Genomic DNA, 18995 nt, shown 5'->3' with positions numbered 1-18995 from the left:
CATCTGTAAAAAATAATGCGTGTGAAAATACTTTTGTAAAGCTATGTGCCATGTGCGCGTAGGCTATGCGTATGCGTATGCGCGAATGTACGCGTATCTAAAAATTCGCTTCTATGTATTTAAATTGTGGTGTCTCCATGTGTGCGTATGCGTATGCGTGAGCGTCTGCGTAAAATTTTTTTATCTACGCTCACGCAGTACTGACACGTAAAGTCCACAAAATTACGTCATCGGAGAATTTTCCGCTAAATTCCGGTAACATTAAAATTTTGTCTTTTCGTGATTTCAATCTTTTCAACATGAAAACCATTAAAGTGTCGAAAGTATTGGTGGAAACACGTTTTATCTAGTAACAATTCAGCTACAAGATGATGGTATGCACTATATTCCTTCATTTTTTAACGGATAGGATGAACCCACCACCGATGCTTCTTCTTCCTCTGTTTCTTAAAGTTGTGGTCATTGTCAGTGCTAGTAACATGTCGTCATCCTCTTCTTTGTCCATAACGGCTAGAACTTTTCTCCTACTCATATTTTGGTGGCCACTTCCTCAATTTACACGTTGTGACGTCACGCTAAGAAAAATTACGCATTTTTCTACGCACACATGGAGACAGTCATTACGCATAGGCCTACGCGTAGGCCTACGCACACGTTCGCGCATACGCATACGCGCACATGGAGACATAGCTTAATGCGTGCGTATAAATTACGCGAAAAAAAACTTCCCCGGTTTACAGTATATCAAAACTTAAAGAAAAGAATCCAGAGCAGATACATTTTATACATCTCGTAAGATCGAGCAACACCCTCTCCACTTAGCAAGGAAAATAAAGACCACAACATAATGCTTGTACTGGGAAGTAGTTCTAGGGCCTAATTCACTAAACTCTCGCAACTTTGCGATCTGGCAGTGCAGTGCTAAAATACTTGCAAAGAGGATGCTTTGTTGTCTAGCAGAGCCTAAGAGACCTTTGTGAATGAGGCCCCTGGTAAGCAACGGTCCGCTCGTCCTAGTGTGCATATTGTTGGAGCTCCAGATTTTGTGGTGGAAATGTTTGACAAATAAATAAATAAAAATGGCAGGTAAAGCTTCGACGACGGTGGACACTCGAACAGAATTGATTGAGCTTGTAAGGAGACGAGCTGAAATCGCGGTAATTTTCAAGTTATATATTACAAATTTATATACACCTGAATTCCCGCTTCGCATTAATGGCCAACTTGTGAATTTTCAATGTTAACTTTATTATTATTTTTTGCGCCACAAATATTTTGACATGTAGACTGAATTTTTATCTGAGTTACGCACGTGTAAGCATATGGCCTCAGACCACAATTAATTTCGCTATATGTTTCTATACTCTTCAAAAAAAAGAAACGCAAAAGGGTACAAATGGGTTATAACTCCGATTTTATGTTTCCTACCGGTTCATGCTTTGTGAATGAATATAAGGTCATTGCATGTCCCAAACACATTCCCACGGTTACATTCGATAAAACTGTACAATAAAGTTCCAAAATGTGAATATTCGCAAAAACGCAGCCACGTGCAAACCATGTCACCACTGCACGTGCGTTGTCTGCACGTGCAACATGAACACCGACAGTATAAAAGTGCAGGGTGTTCGCTTGCCTGGCCTCTGTATCTGGCCGACAGTTGACAATCCAGGACATGCCACGTCTCAGTGAACCGCAGAGAAACAATGCCATCGGCCGACTAGACGCAGGCGAATCCAGAACGGCCGTTGCCAGGGCATTCCATGTGTCCCCAAGCACCATCTCCAGACTGTGGGACCGTTACCAGTAACATGGATCAACACGTGACCTCCCTAGATCCGGTCGACCACGGGTCACTACCCCCGGGCAGGACCGCTACATCCGGGTACGCCACCTTCGGGAACGATTGACTACTGCCACCTCCACAGCCGCAGCAATACCAGGTTTGCGCAGGATATCCGACCAGACCGTACGGAACCGCCTATGTGAGGTAGGAATTCGTGCCAGACGTCCAGTTCGAGGTGTCATCTTAACACCACAACACCGTCGACTCCGACTGCAGTGGTGCCAGATTCATCGACAATGGCCTCAACTGCGATGGAGACAGGTGTGGTTCAGTGACGAGTCCCGATTTCTGCTCCGACGTCATGATGGAAGATGTCGCGTGTATAGACGTCGTGGTGAACGTTATGCGGCAAACTGCGTGCAGGAAGTGGACAGATTCGGCGGGGGTAGTGTCATGGTGTGGGCAGCCATCTCACACACTGGCAGAACTGACCTGGTCCACGTGCAGGGCAACCTGAATGCACAGGGCTACATTGACCAGATCCTCCGGCCACACATCGTTCCAGTTATGGCCAACGCAGTGTTCTAACATGACAACGCCAGGCCTCACACAGCACGTCTCACAACGGCTTTCCTACAGAACAACAACATTAATGTCCTTCCTTGGCCATCGATATCACCGGATTTGAACCCAATTGAGCATCTATGGGACGAGTTGGACCGACGCCTCCGACAGCGACAACCACAGCCCCAGACCCTGCCCGAGCTAGCAGCAGCCTTGCAGGCCGAGTGGGCGACCATCCCCCGGGACGTCATCCGTACTCTGGTTGCTTCAATGGGCAGGCGGTGCCAGGCAGTTGTCAACACACGCGGAGGCCACACCCGGTATTGACTCCAGATGACCGTGACCTTGGTGGTGTGTCCTATCACTTACTCACAATGGACTAGAGTGAATTGTGAACAATCCTGCAACATTTGGTAATTATCGGACTCACCATTCAATAATTAAATCAATTCTCCAAATGTTACGACAATGTGGTTTTGCGTTTCTTCTTTTGAAGAGTATATATAGCCTTAGTGGCTATAACATTTTTATTAATATCAGCAGGCCCGTGAAGTTTTGTATGTACCTTTGCCTGCATGGGGAACACATACCCTGAAAAGGACAACCCCTGTTGTCCAGCTCTTTCTCCCAGCATATTGGTTAAACAGACACACCCTCTAAACCACGCCGGAGTACACCCATTTTACACAAAAAGCACTACTTTTGCATGGGCCGGAATTACCACAAACAAGTCTTCAATGTCAACAAGTTACACATGTTTACAAACTACATGTTATCCCCTGTCACTTCAGTCAAACAGTTGCCACTTCATAGCAGTCTGCCATGAAATAATCACAGTCAAACAGCAGACTACTTGCGCGGTCAAATTTCCGGATTTTGGACAACCAAATGGGAAGATAACTGTAATCTGAGGCCTATCAGTCCATTTTTCCCCCTAAAAACTGGCCCACACTAATGCATTCCAATGATATACATATTAAAGCAATGCTCAGTATCGGGATGTCACCTTTAAACTGAGAGTATATAGAGGCTGTGTTAAAACACCTACCACAGTGCCTTGCCATGGCCAATTTTAGCAATGGAAACTTGAGAGACACCAACTTCAAAATGTAATAACTTTATCAAATTTTGGAATTTCTTCATACAATGAGCAGCTATTTTTTCTTCTACATATGTTCTATCTGCACACTGTTGTCTTGGAAAGATTTTGAAATATTTAAAGGAAAAAAAATCAATCATTAGATTTTACTTCATTTTTAATTAAATATTAAACTTAAATTTAAATTTTTGAAAAAAATTAAAATCTAAAACTGTAAAATTTTGCATTTTAGATATGATAAGTGGAGGCTTATTAAAGATATGGTGACTGAATTCATGGTACATTATTAGAAATGTGTCAGAGGGATGGTGAAAGTCACAAAATTGGGACCATTTGCAACAACTTTTAACACACTAATTTCAGGGAAAATTACACATGATAGGCCTCAGATTCAATTTTGACCTGCTGTATTTACTTAATCTACTTCATTTACTGCATTAGACATGTAGCCACTTTGTAAAAGGCAAAACAGTCCATATAAATGCATATTAATATGAATATGCCCAACAGATGTTACTTAGGTATACACCATAATATGTTTTTTGTTGACGACAACTTTGAAAATGAAGATTTTGTCACAAAATGCTGATATAAATCCTACCAAGAAGTACTTGCACCATATTTTTCAGTTTCCGGTGATAACTGTTAACAAGTGTAATCATGTGCCAGTGTCTTGGATACCTCAGTGTAGTATTTCTTGATTGAAAGGATGTTTATAGTAATGACCACTGAATATGCATTATGGATTATTCTGCCATATGTTTTACAAGCCAAATATTAACTTTTTTGGCAGATTTTCTGCAATAAACTTGACAAGTGTACCAGCATCTGATTACTGAACACAATAAATATATTCAGACAGCATAGAATATTAGCCTATTAGATTTTCTAAGGATAAAAGACCATTTTTTAAAAATTACTGAAGTGTGTAATTTACATAAATGTAGGTGAAATGTATTATTAGAGTACTTAATCTTGTTAAAAACTGTATACTATTTATTTAAAGTGTTTAATTACATTTAGTAGGGAAATATTCATTATATTTAGATCTTCTGTCCAATTGCAATAATTGAGAAACTCATTAAAATTCAATATGTAAAAAAAATAAAAAATCTCAATATTGACCAACAAAATCCAACTTTTGCTCTTTTTTACAAAATTATTAGCTCAAAACTGTTAAAGAATATTGCAACAACATGTAGTAACATCAGAGGTCATTTTATGCTATTTTGGAGGATATTGAAATTTAAAAGTTGAAAATTTTAATTTTAATTTTTTAATAAATTCAATTAATTTTTTTTTTAATTTAATAAAATATTTAGAAAATAAATAAATGAGTTTTCATATTCCTTGTGCTATTCACAATCAGTCTGTGTAATTTCACCTCTCTGGTTATAATACTTTCATCAGAATCAAGCATTTAACCGGTGTAATGTGTGAACTATATCAGGCCTCAGACCACAATTAATTTCACTATATGTTTCTATATAGCCTTAGTGGCTATAACATTTTTATTAATATCAGCAGGTCCGTGAAGTTTTGTATGTACCTTTGCCTGCATGGGGGACACATACCCTGAAAAGGACAACCCCTGTTGTCCAGCTCTTTCTCCCAGCATATTGGTTTAAACAGAAAATGCTGATATAAATCCTACCAAGAGGTACTTGCACCATATTTTTCAGTTTCCAGTGATAACTGTTAACAAGTGTAGTCATGTGCCAGTGTCTGGGATACCTCAGTGTAGTATTTCTTGATTGGAAGGATGTTTGTAGTAATGACCACTGAATATGCATTATGGATTATTCTGCCATATGTATTACAAGCCAAATGTTAACCTTTTTGGCACATTTTCTGCAATAAACTTGACAAGTATACCAGCATCTGATTACTGAACACAATACATACATTCAGACAGCATAGAATATTAGCCTATTAGATTTTCTAAGGATAAAAGACCATTTTTGAAAAATGACTATAGTGTGTAATTTACATAAATGTAGGTGAAATGTATTATTAGAGTACTTAATCTTGTTAAAAACTGTATACTATTTATTTAAAGTGTTTAATTACATTTAGTAGTGATATATTCATTATATTTAGATCTTCTGTCCAATTGCAATAATTGAGAAACTCATTAAAATTCAATATGTAAAAAAATTAAAATCTCAATATTGACTAACAAAATCCAACTTTTGCTCTTTTTTACCAAATTATTAGCTCAAAACTGTTAAAAAATATTGCAACAACTTGTAGTAACATCAGAGGTCATTTTATGCTATTTTGGAGAATATTGAAATTTAAAAGTTGAAAATTTTAATTTTAATTTTTAATAAATTCAAAAAAAATGTTTTTTAATTTAATAAAATATTTAGAAAATAAATAAATTAGTTTTCATATTCCTTGTGGTATGCACAATCAGTCTGTTTAATTTCACCTCTCTGGTTATAATACTTTCATCAGAATCAAGCATTTAACCGGTGTAATGTGTGAACTATATCAGGCCTCAGACCACAATTAATTTCGCTATATGTTTCTATATAGCCTTAGTGGCTATAACATTTTTATTAATATCAGTAGGCCTGTGATGTTTTGTATGTACCTTTGCCTGCATGGGGGACACATACCCTGAAAAGGACAACCCCTGTTGTCCAGCTCTTTCTCCCAGCATATTGGTTTAAACAGACACACCCTCTAAACCAGGCCGGAGTACACCCATTTTACACAAAAAGCACTACTTTTGCATGGGCCGGAATTACCACAAACAAGTCTTCAATGTCAACAAGTTACACATGTTTACAAACTACATGCTATCCCCTGTCACGTCAGTCAAACAGTTGCCACTTCATAGCTGTCTGCCATGAAATAATCACAGTCAAACAGCAGACTACTTGCGCGGTGAAACTTCCGGATTTTGGACAACCAAATGGGAAGATAACTGTAATCTGAGGCCATTAACCGATGATACATGTACTTTCAGTTTTATAGTAGTGATCTGTTGTCAATGTTTATAAATAAAGTTGTTGTCTTTGTACAAAACCATGCTGTACAGTGCCATACAGTAACAGTCAAACAGCTTTCACTCTCTACTAAGGAATATTATTGCGATGTACAAAACGTGAAAAAACGAAGTTTGTAAAATAATTTTATTTTGTTCAGATATTGTACATTATTGTTCTCATGTGCTGAAAATAAGAAATACTTCAATATTTATACGTTGTTTTTCATGGGTCGACTTATAAACGGGTCAATAAAAAAAATAGGTTTTCAGGGCTTGAAATTAGGGACTCAACTTATAGCCGAGATCGACTTACAGGCGAAGATATACGGTAGGCCTTCATATTAGTAGTGAAAAATCGGAGCAAAGGTTACAGTTATAACAACTACATAAAGCATATTTGTCCAACAGTTGAGTGCACTTTATAACAAAACGTAACATTCAGTCTTCCATGACAAACGTTAGCGACAAACCGCTGACTGAACTTACTCCTGGGGGAAAAAAAAGCCTGTCCCATCTGCAGAGGCGCAACAGACTAAGTAGTGAACCAGTCCCAAGTTCAGCCAATAATCATTTCGCTAACGTTTGCGAAGTATTTAGTTCCCAACGTGGCCATTTGGTTTACGTTTTTCCGCTCGGTCTGGCTGAACCTAGCACCGGTAAATACGACACTACGTGTTTGCCAATAGTACTGCACACGGGCCAATCGTCAGTTTTACAGTGTGTGGCAATAGTAAAATGGTATTAATTTTTTTAACTTCGTGGAAAATCGTAATTCCGTTTCACAATGGGAATTCCGTGAATTCCGTCTGTTTTCCACAATCGCGGAAAATCACTGGGTCTACAATTGTAAATAATTTTGAGTGTATAAATTGTGTTAATTATGAATCAATTTATTAAAAATTTTATATTTTACAAACTTTTCACTGGTATAAACGTAATGCCTATCAGTATTGACATCAAATGTTAGCGATGTGTGTTGATAAAACGTGGACAGGACCAGAACGCTTGACAAATTGAATTTTTCCTTTTAAAACATATTAAACTAAGTGTTTGTCAACTGTGCATAGTTAAGAAACATATTTGTTCATGTAGTGGCCTTATAAATGGAAAATGACGAACCGCACATGCGCGTTACGATACTTTTTGCAAACGCATGTGTCTGAACGCAGTTAGAAATGCCGCACTCTTTCCTGTTTACCGGAGAGTGTTTCACTTTTGTTTACTAGAATGGATTTGTTTTACATCCACATTGTGGATTTTTTATGTTAATTGATTGCATTCGATTTTGTTTCACGTATCGTAGCTGAAAAAGTGTAGAATAATATTTCCGTAAATATCGTATTCATGTTTTTGTCGTTAGGTGAACGCAATTTGGGACGTCGATGGTACATTTAAAATTACTATTACTTCATTAAGTACATACACATTGGTGCTCGAGTTCATATGTTAATGAAAACTATTTACAATCAGGATACTCTAGCCAACCTTGAGCGACAAATCTATGCTTTTGAAGGAAGTTACCTAGAGGACACTCAGCTCTATGGAAATATCATCCGAGGCTGGGACAGATACCTCACATCAAACAAGTAAGTAATTAACATGTTTAGATTCCTGCTTTGGCAAAGAGGTTATAAAGGCTATCAAACTCAAAATCCAGACAACACGTAATTTCAATCTGATGAGTGTGAAAAACAGCTCACATAACAGGGTATGGGATGTTTTTTTGACTGGCCAATCGGGCCACTCACAGCAACACTTTGACTCGCCCATACAATTTTTTAATGGCCTGCGACCGAATTTTGTTAAAAAAATTAAATCCTTACTTAAATTGCACTTTAAAAACAAACATAAAAACAATAATAACAACACAAAAGAATGAAACAGAACTTGTTTTAGTTTTATTACAAACTGTTGTAATTAAATTATAATTATTATGTTGTCACGGGACCCACACAATCAAACATGTTGAATGTTTTACCAAGACTCGGTCTTGGAATGAATTAGGAGCTTTTATGGCCGTATGATGAGGAATTAAACAAAATACTAAGCTGACAGCAATCTATACAAACAATAATCACATCCACTAAAGAAATAAAGACACAACACAAGTTAAAGGCATAATCACTATTTAATTATGAAACGGATAATAACAATAACAACAATATTTCTATAGTAAACTTGGTATCTATTCCATAAGAAATGAAGACGTTCCAACACAATTTAACTTCGAAAAACTTCAGGCTCGTAGACAAAATCTTTCTACGAAACAGTGTAGCGGAATGTGACAAGTTGTTCCGATTGTAACTAAATGGAAAGTAAAGATAGACATGGCTGATGTGTTCCGATTGAACCTACAAATACATTTACGTGGCCAAGGTTTTCCTAATACATAAATCAAAACCAGCCAAGGCATTTCGAATGAGTTTAGACTGTTCGATAGACTGGAGAAGTGGTTGCTATTATGTCCTATATGGGTTTGGTTGCGCAGATACTAATACGAAACCTACTAATACGAAACCAGTCGAAAACAATAAATAAAAAATAACTTTCCAACCTCTTACAAACATTAGTTATTTGTATTTTAATGCATAATACAATATGCAGAAATTTTTATTCACCGGGCGGGTGACACGTGACAAGGTTTTGACTACTCACCATTGGCGATCGGGCGACCGTAAAGTTCACACCCTGGCGTAAATCAACAGTTTTCATATCTCATTTAGCTGACAGGAAGGTCCTTTTATTAAAACAATAAAAAATTTAAATATGGCAGTGGCTTCCATGCAGTCATTAAACTGGTATTTCTCTTTGTTGAACAAATTGGGAAATTGGTTTAGGGTAGGTCAGGGATTGGTCAGGGATTGATTGATCCCTGTCAGTGGGTCGATTGGGCTATTTCTCATTTTAACCTGTGCACCACAACTGGTACATCAAAGGTGTGATATGTATACATCGATAAATTCACAAAAAATGAGGAACAATTCTGAAAATTACAAACTGCACAGTTTATTTAGTTAAAACCACACATAATTCACAAATCAGTTTCTAACGTTATTCCCATTATCTGCTTATGTAATGATGTCCCATTTGACATAATGACGTCATTTTCTGAGGTTTATTTTAAAATCCTTCACTATGCTATGCAATTTTATGCAGTTTGTGTCAGTTGTACATTGATAAATTCATTAAAAAAAATTCAAACAGATTTTATATAATTACAAAGACATGATCTTGCACAGAGGGTGGGTTATGACAGTCGAGCCCTCACTTTTTTTAATACTTTTCCGGGGAAGCTTCTCTTAACCCCTCATGAATTTCGTTAGCCACAGTTTAGCTCCCTACCCTCTTCTGAAATGTATGCACTAGCACCTGGACACACCATATGTAGTTAAAATACACATAAATCAGCTTGTAGTGTCCTCTCCAATACCTGTTTTACTTAATGACGTCCCAGCTGGCGTAGTGACATCATTTTCTGAGGTTTACCAAAGGATAACATTCAGGGTTTTTTCGACATTTTCCAATCAGAATTGAGGAAATCGTATAAACTCAAAATATTTGTAATTATGTATATATGTATGTATGTATATATAATATTTCCATTTTGTTTCAGATACACAGACAGTAAAGCAGACAAGAGGAATCGAAAATACAAAGAAGCTGATCGGCTGTTTTCAAAATCATCAGTTACTTCTGCTGCAGTTAGTATTGGAACCTACATGTACAGAGAAAACTTTGTTCAGTATCATGACATGATTCGCTACACAAATTTCAGAGATCACGACACAATTGTAAAACGTTAAAGCTGCAGTGTCTGGAATATTTTTATTATTTAAGCATTTAGAATGCATGATCTACATTATCTAGGTCAACTGCAAACCCAAAGGCCAGCTTGTTTTTCTTCAATTAGTGGGACGCCAGTAGAACTGGGAATTTACGCGATTTGCACAGGCGCTGAGCTTCTCATGATTTTGAACAAATTTAACTGTCTTGATTGAGGTGTCGTCTCATACCTCCAAAATATATTTATATCCATAGAGGTATGGTACAATACCTTTCCAGGGGTCGGTAGGGGATTTGCCTTGAAATTTTGACAGTAACCAGCGGTTGGCATACACGTTACATGTAAGGGGGTGTTAATAATTACGTAACGCTCTAGGGGTAGAGGAAGAGGGTGGTATGTTTGATATACGTAACATTTATGAAGACTATATTGTTATTTTTATTCATTACTTAGACCTAAAAATGTGGTGTTTTTTTTAAATGCGCGGTCGGTCTAGGATTGATCCCCATTGGCAGGATTGTTCCAGCCAATGCGCCATGACTGGTATATAAAAAGGCCATAGTATGTCATATCCTGTTTGTGGGATGGTACATATAAATGATCCCTTGCCAAGGATGTCATTAATAGCTGGCTATCGAATCAATTGTCGCCGGGTATCGAACTTCCAATAAACAATGCTTGTCGACATTTTGTTGATTAATGGCCGCCTATAATTTGATTTTCACCTGCTATTTTTATTTTTAATGACATCACTGCCTTGCATTGAGCGAAGTTTATATGGGGCCATGTTCCCCCAGAAAATATATTTCAATTTTTTTTTATCTTGGTCAGGGAAGGGTTTCGACCCCCAATACCCTTACCCCTGCACATGTGCCCCGTTTCCTCTCTAAGATTATATGTCAAAATTACCAAATGTTTGACATCCAAAAGCATATGATTATTAAATCAATATGCTCTAACACTGATGTCATTAAACAAAACAAACTAACTTTACCCTTTCCAAACGAAATAATATTTATTTGAATTTGTCGATTTTACCACATGTAAAATTAAAAGGTGAAAACAGTCATTTTCTACTTTAGTATATTTTATTAAAAATATATACATGATCAGTGTGTTATACAAACTAAACTTTGAAAGTTCTACTAATACTTTATAAAATATTAATTCTTAAAGAGGAAGGTACGATTGTCGATAGTACATTGTCAAGATCAAAACCGGTTTTAATGAAAGAATAGTACATATCCTCAACCGAATGTTCTTTGTACAGCGCAAGAATTCTCATTTAATTTTTTGAGACGAACCCTACAATTTCAAATCCGCAAACACACCTGTTAACTGAAATTGACAACAGGCTGTCGTTTGTAGTTTGCTGAGCAATGGCCGCACATTGGTATTGTAATGTACTTACTTTTCTTTCTTTCTTTTTTTTTTTGGGGGGGGGGGGTAGGGGGTTTGCAAAGTAGATAATTACATGTATGAAATTGTCCAAGAGTTTATAATTTATAGACTTGTATTTTAAGCAGTTTGTTGTGGTCAGCGATACATTTTCCTCCTTTTTTTTTCAGGCGGTTAGCGGTGTAGCTGATCAACAGCCAGAAAAAAGTAGGTATTTTGTATTGTTCTCAAATCAGGGTTTACTTTTGACATGAAAACTGCCATAAGAAATATTTACTGACATTCTCAGAGTAAACTTTGTTTATAAATGTTTATAAATATTATTGATGCAAGAACAGTCTAACTTCAACAATTCTGATTAAAATAATCATATCTATTGTTACTTTTTACAATAAATTATATTATTTCAGGAATAAGTCAGTTCGCGGTCCATTGTATGAGGAGCATATTAAATTGTCATAAAATAAGTTCATATGGGGAAATAACTCCATAGCAATAAACACTGGTACAAACGTTTTGCATATGGGTTTCAAGTGCGTGGGAAGAACACATTTTGGCGACAGGGGCATTCAATCAAAAACTCAAAAAAATTAACTATGAATGTTACATTTTAATTTAGTGGTATATTTTATCATATAATTGCTAGCATATCCAGTGTAATCAAAGTATGTGATTTTTTTTCAGATCACCTACTCTCAGAATTTGATAACTTTGCAAATTAGATGTAAATTAATCAAGGTCACGGCACTATGTTTATTGGCATAATTGACGTGTGCATTCATAGCCCTCAAACAAAAACGTTTCAATAGTAACTTTACACTGAATCTGTCCAAGCATTTAGAAAACAAAAAATGTGTACGGATATCTAAAATGACATCATTCAGGTTTGACGTCATTTCCATTCAAAAAGACACTGCGTCACATTCTTACGTCATTTGAATATTGAGTAACAGTTGACTGGAATTTTAAAGTTGCATATACCGTTTACAAAAACGTGTTGTATTAAGCTTGAGATTATATGATAAAGAGATTATAACCCTCATGTGTTTCGGTATCATCAGTATTATATATTAGGAATATAAATAATGTATTATGCTTGCCAGAGGCTCGCATAATCGGGGTTTGCATGCATCCTGGAAAATCCTGAAAAGTATTTAAATTTTATTTTCATCCTGGAAAGTGTTTAAAATGCCTGGAAAAATTAATTAACCTCCTGGAAAGTCCAGGAATTTTATTATTTAATTTTTTGGTTTCTTCATTTAATAATAATAATTTGAAAAATATATTTATAAATAATCGCATTTGACGTCTGGTTCCAAACTATATCCTTCACGCAACGTAATTATAAGAGGTTGACTGCCATTGGTCAGCTGTTAAAATATATACACAATGAGAAGGCGTTGACACATAAATTATTTATATATATATATATATTAATACAGTTTTTACATAAGTGAAATGTCTTTCTTCCTATTTATTTTAATCTTTGACCTTCCAAAATAATTTCCAAGATTTGAATTTTATGTCTAGGAGATTCATCCCCATCACCAGATTCTCAGAATAACCAGAACTCGGCCAATACGCCGACATCTCAGACAAATGGCCAGACACTGAACCACACTAACAATGACCAGAGCATTCCCGCACAGACAACACATTCAGGAAAAGTCATGAAGGCCACTGCCAAATACAAGAAAGGCAGAATGAAAGCAAAACATCGGTAAGTTATGCAATAATAATAATCTTTAAAAGAAATGACCTTTCAACAAATGTTTGAGAAAGTCACAAGCCCTCAGGAGATTTGGCAAGTTCTGTATATATTATATACTCTTCAAAAAAAGTAGGGGAACTCTGAATAAGAATTTACAATTGCCAAAATTGTAAGGTATATTAGCTGTGGAGAATGATTATATGATAATAGTGAATTAATTGGGCAAATATTACAACCGGTAGTTCAGTATTAAAGTAGGTTTCATGACCACCAAAGATCTTGAAGGACGATTGGGGTCAGAAGTGAAATTTGAAAGTAGACGTTTCTTTATCAGTAAATTGCAAATTCAAACAATAAAAATGACAAAACAAAGCAATAACAACTGTATGATCAACAGAATAAAAAAGATTGACAGAAATAATGTTCCACAGTGATTAATCGACCTTCCTGGAAATGGTTAAAATCGAGAATGACGCACGTGTATGGGGGCAACTGCGTGATGCACATGCAAACTATGGAATGTGTTTCGGTGTGTTGATAAACACACCTTAATGTTCTTTACTAGGATGTCTGTGGTCAAAACGTATGTTCGGTCTAATAGTTGATATTAACATTAATATTTCAGGTTCCCTTACTTTTTGTGAAGAGTATAGTAATGCTGTTTTGTTATTAGCCCCAGAGTGGACTATAGGTTTTGTCTCCATATGTCCCACATATTATTTCCCAGCCTTTTTTTTTTGCAATGCGTCAAAGATATTGAGCTGTACTTTTATGTATAGCTTTATGATATAGACTTACATATGAAGTTTGATTTTCAAGAAGATTTACCTAATTTTGACAAGAAAATTTGTTGAACCTGGAAAAGGGCATGTTTAGAACTACTCTGATAATGCTTGTTTGTAACTAATAAAGTTGGCAATTTGCCATGGTCATTTTCAGCATAATGGTAATGACTGAAGCACACTGCAAAGATTCAGGTGCTATTGTCTTATTTGTACTCTCTATATCTATAATGTTCAGGTCCTATGATGAGTGCAATATTTGTTTAAATGAAAAATGTGTAGTCGTTTTTTAATGGTCAGTCTTGTCCATGAATTTAAATATAAATTTGTATTGCCATCCCAGCTGTTCATTGATATTAATTTTGTTAGGAATTTTATTATTTTATTTCTAAGAATGAGATTAAAGGGCTATGAGAATATAATTATCTCCCCTGTAAACTAATATTTATTTGTTTTTCAGACTGGAAGCCAGATCACGTAAAGGAAAAGAAGTTAGTTAAAATGTTTAATGGAAGGAAGGAAGGAAATGTTTTATTTAACGACGCACTCGACACATTTTATTTACGGTTATATAGCGTCAGAGGTATGGTTAGGATCACATAGATATTGAGAGAGGAAACCCGCTGTCGCCACTTCATGGGCTACTCTTTTTTGATTAGCAGCAAGGCATCTTTTATATGCACCATCCAACAGACAGGGTAGTACATACCACGGCCTTTGATATATCAGTCGTGGTGCACTGGCTGGAACGAGAAATAGCCCAATGGGCCCACCGACAGGGATCGATCCCAGACTGACCACACATATATTTATGAAGGAAATGTTTCTACTGTGTGTGTGTGATTGCTATCACTGAGATGCATTACTGAATGAAAGTAATCCAATTTCCGTACCATCTTGCATTGGGGAAATCGGAAAATCACTAAAAGCAACAACAATCTGTAACCAAATTAAAAAACATACAGTGAGCTTTTTGGTGATTACTAATGAAATCTATTTGCCAATTTCAACTTCAGTTCACATTTGGAAACTTCAATTCTGCGTGATTTGGGTGAATATATATATACTCTTCAAAAGAAGAAACGCAAAACCACATTGTCGTAACATTTGGAGAATTGATTTAATTATTGAATGGTGAGTCCGATAATTACCAAATGTTGCAGGATTGTTCACAATTCACTCTAGTCCATTGTGAGTAAGTGATAGGACACACCACCAAGGTCAAGGTCATCTGGAGTCAATACCGGGTGTGGCCTCCGCGTGTGTTGACAACTGCCTGGCACCGCCTGCCCATTGAAGCAACCAGAGTACGGATGACGTCCCGGGGGATGGTGGCCCACTCGGCCTGCAAGGCTGCTGCCAGCTCGGGCAGGGTCTGGGGCTGTGGTTGTCGCTGTCGGAGGCGTCGGTCCAACTCGTCCCATAGATGCTCAATTGGGTTCAAATCCGGTGATGTCGATGGCCAAGGAAGGACATTAATGTTGTTGTTCTGTAGGAAAGCCGTTGTGAGACGTGCTGTGTGAGGCCTGGCGTTGTCATGTTGGAACACTGCGTTGGCGTTGGCCATAACTGGAACGATGTGTGGCCGGAAGATCTGGTCAATGTAGCCCTGTGCATTCAGGTTGCCCTGCACGTGGACCAGGTCAGTTCTGCCAGTGTGTGAGATGGCTGCCCACACCATGACACTACCCCCGCCGAATCTGTCCACTTCCTGCACGCAGTTTGCCGCATAACGTTCACCACGACATCTTCCATCATGACGTCGGAGCAGAAATCGGGACTCGTCACTGAACCACACCTGTCTCCATCGCAGTTGAGGCCATTGTCGATGAATCTGGCACCACTGCAGTCGGAGTCGACGGTGTTGTGGTGTTAAGATGACACCTCGAACTGGACGCCTGGCACGAATTCCTACCTCACGTAGGCGGTTCCGTACGGTCTGGTCGGATATCTTGCGCAAACCTGGTATTGCTGCGGCTGTGGAGGTGGCAGTAGTCAATCGTTCCCGAAGGTGGCGTACCCGGATGTAGCGGTCCTGCCCGGGGGTAGTGACCCGTGGTCGACCGGATCTAGGGAGGTCACGTGTTGATCCATGTTGCTGGTAACGGTCCCACAGTCGGGAGATGGTGCTTGGGGACACATGGAATGCCCTGGCAACGGCCGTTCTGGATTCGCCTGCGTCTAGTCGGCCGATGGCATTGTTTCTCTGCGGTTCACTGAGACGTGGCATGTCCTGGATTGTCAACTGTCGGCCAGATACAGAGGCCAGGCAAGCGAACACCCTGCACTTTTATACTGTCGGTGTTCATGTTGCACGTGCAGACAACGCACGTGCAGTGGTGACATGGTTTGCACGTGGCTGCGTTTTTGCGAATATTCACATTTTGGAACTTTATTGTACAGTAGCTGCGTTTTATCGAATGTAACCGTGGGAATGTGTTTGGGACATGCAATGACCTTATATTCACAAAGCATGAACCGGTAGGAAACATAAAATCGGAGATATAACACATTTGTACCCTTTTGCGTTTCTTTTTTTGAAGAGTATATATATATATATATATATAATTGTATCATAGATTCTTGTTGCTAGCAATTGTACACACAAATTGTTAAGAAAGTACATGTGTAATTGTTTAATGTAGCTCATTGGGATATTGCTCATCTGAGCCATGATTGGTCATAGGATGAGTTCCCATCAGTACCCCACGACATATATTCAGAGGCCATGGTATGTGATGTCTTGTCAGAAATTTTATAATGGCAGTAAATGCCGAGGTGTTAACATACGGTAGAATGATAAAACTTCACAGGCTGTGAATTTAACATGATTCAATGCTCACAATTTTGGATTGGAAGTGTAAGATTGTTACATGAAATCACAAGATACCTATATTACATAATGTTTGTAATTTGAGCAGAATTATAATTTTAAAAATCCCCATGTCAGGCCCTAATCTTGCCGGCGAAATGAGCGTTTTCTGTGCTGAGAGTCGACTGAAGTTGCCGAGTTATTAGCCGTAGTGAGAAGTTGAAGTCGCTGTAATATTTTGGACCTAATCCGAATTCAAAAACGAAATCCTACAACAGACGTCAAGATCCCGACTTGTTTATTGTCATAGCTCACTTGGCACCTTGTCTCTGTATCTTGGACAGTGTTTTTTCTTTAGCGTCAGTCTGTATCCTCTAGTAATCGCGAACCTGACTCGCACATTGTAATGACCGATTGATTTGATAAAATAATCTTTTACCAACAAATGTTAATACTCATGCCAGTTTCTGCTGTTGATGTTGACATTCTTCAGATACACCCGTAGCCGGGCTATTGTTTCTCAGTCATGCGTGTCGTGCAGTGTGCTGTGACCAGTCAAGCACTTAATCCTCGGCCACGTTCATTTCAGTAATGCCAGAAAATACTAATTAATACTTAATTTTAGCATAACGTCACATTATCAACTACTTAATGACATCACATTTTTAATAAAACATATAACTGTTTTGTTTAAACTTTATTACCAGATGTAGTATTTGATATTGAAATATTACGATCAGAACAGTGTAAAATTCTGAATTTTTGTGATTGAACGTGGAAACTGGTGAAATGTTACGAAATGTACCAATAAATGTTCACTTCGTCTATTTTTATCAACCTTCGCCCCTTTCTTCTGGGAAGGGAGAAGTCATGTCTCCTAGTTTTTTAATTTTAGATTCAGGCTGCCATGTTCAATGCCCCCTTTGTGATATTACCAATATACACATTGATAACTTTACGATTCCCTTGATTATTTGATAGTTTTTAAACAAATAAATGTGATACGCTGGTTAATAGTTGAAAATGAGAAATATAAGCTGTTTTATAAGACTACAAGTAAAAAAACTGTCATCTGATCATTGTTTTATTTAAACACACGACATTGCTTAAAGGTACATTCCCGAATTTGCTGCATTGTAAGATGTTTCCGACTAATAAAATATTTCTACGATTAAACTTACATATTAAATATATTTTCTTGCTTAGAATATCAGTGTCTGTATATTCAACGTGTTTCTGGTCGTCTTAATATTTGTAAGAAGTCCAAACTGGATTTTGTCTTCAAATAATTTCGTACGTACGAAAAAATCGTTTTTAGGAAATAAAGTGAAATTTAACGTAGTACCTATATTAGGATGATCAGAAACACATTTAATATACAGCCACTAATATTTTATGCAAAAACATATATATTTGATATGTATTTACGGTCGTGAAAAAGCCTCGGTTAGTCGATAACATCTTAAAAAGTGCAGCAAACTCAGGAATGTCCCTTTAAAATAGTTCAGTAGAATAATAATGTTATTTTTATTTTATTTTTTCAGAGTGGCGACTGAAGGATAAAATCATAAAAGGAGTGATACTTTTTAAAATGATGGCATCATGTGTAACAGTAAGAAATGGCACCGTACCTTACAAGTGTTCTTCAAGAGTGTACATCTGATTCCTTTCTGTTTGGAAATAGTGACTGTGATATTGTTGATCTTTTCCACATACATCTTGCATTCAGTCACCAGGACCAATGATTAATGAAAAGTACAATCTACTGTTGTCTTCGGAGGCTTGAATGTAGCCAGTCTGAAGATATATTTGAGACATGGATGCATTTTTTAATGCTGTTTGAACATGTAGAATAGTAAAATTTAGTCTTGGCATTGCATGTGCTATCCTGTCTACGGGATGGTGCATATAAAAGATCGCTTGCTACTAATGGAAAAAAATGTACATGTACCAGGTTTCCTTTCTAAGACTATCTGTCAAAATTACCAAATATTTGACATCCAATTGCCGATGATTAATAAATCAATGTGCTCTAGTGGTGGTGGTAAACAAAACCAACTT

The 18995-nt window shown here is 37.2% G+C and overlaps 1 protein-coding gene across 3 annotated transcripts; it reads left to right on the top strand.

Annotated features, from left to right (window-relative positions):
* Positions 1 to 1074: 1074 nt before the first annotated feature.
* On the top strand, positions 1075 to 18937 carry LOC121371014 (chromatin modification-related protein MEAF6-like). Of its 3 annotated transcripts, none has more exons than XM_041496622.1 (7): positions 1075 to 1157; positions 7918 to 8033; positions 10061 to 10148; positions 11800 to 11836; positions 13163 to 13349; positions 14583 to 14613; positions 18479 to 18937. In XM_041496622.1, exons 1-7 carry the CDS (start codon positions 1080 to 1082, stop codon positions 18488 to 18490), a joined length of 549 nt encoding a protein of 182 aa, XP_041352556.1. In that variant the 5' UTR covers positions 1075 to 1079; the 3' UTR covers positions 18491 to 18937. The 3 variants fall into 3 exon arrangements, with proteins under 3 accessions (XP_041352556.1, XP_041352555.1, XP_041352554.1); XM_041496621.1 differs by having other exon boundaries at positions 13160 to 13349; XM_041496620.1 differs by having other exon boundaries at positions 13154 to 13349.
* The last annotated feature ends 58 nt before the right edge of the window (positions 18938 to 18995 follow it).

This window comes from Gigantopelta aegis, chromosome 4 (genome assembly GCF_016097555.1).
Source record: "Gigantopelta aegis isolate Gae_Host chromosome 4, Gae_host_genome, whole genome shotgun sequence".
Lineage (NCBI taxonomy): Eukaryota > Metazoa > Mollusca > Gastropoda > Neomphalida > Peltospiridae > Gigantopelta > Gigantopelta aegis.
Note: the sequence above shows the minus strand (reverse complement) of the source record. Positions and strands in the feature narration are given on the sequence as shown.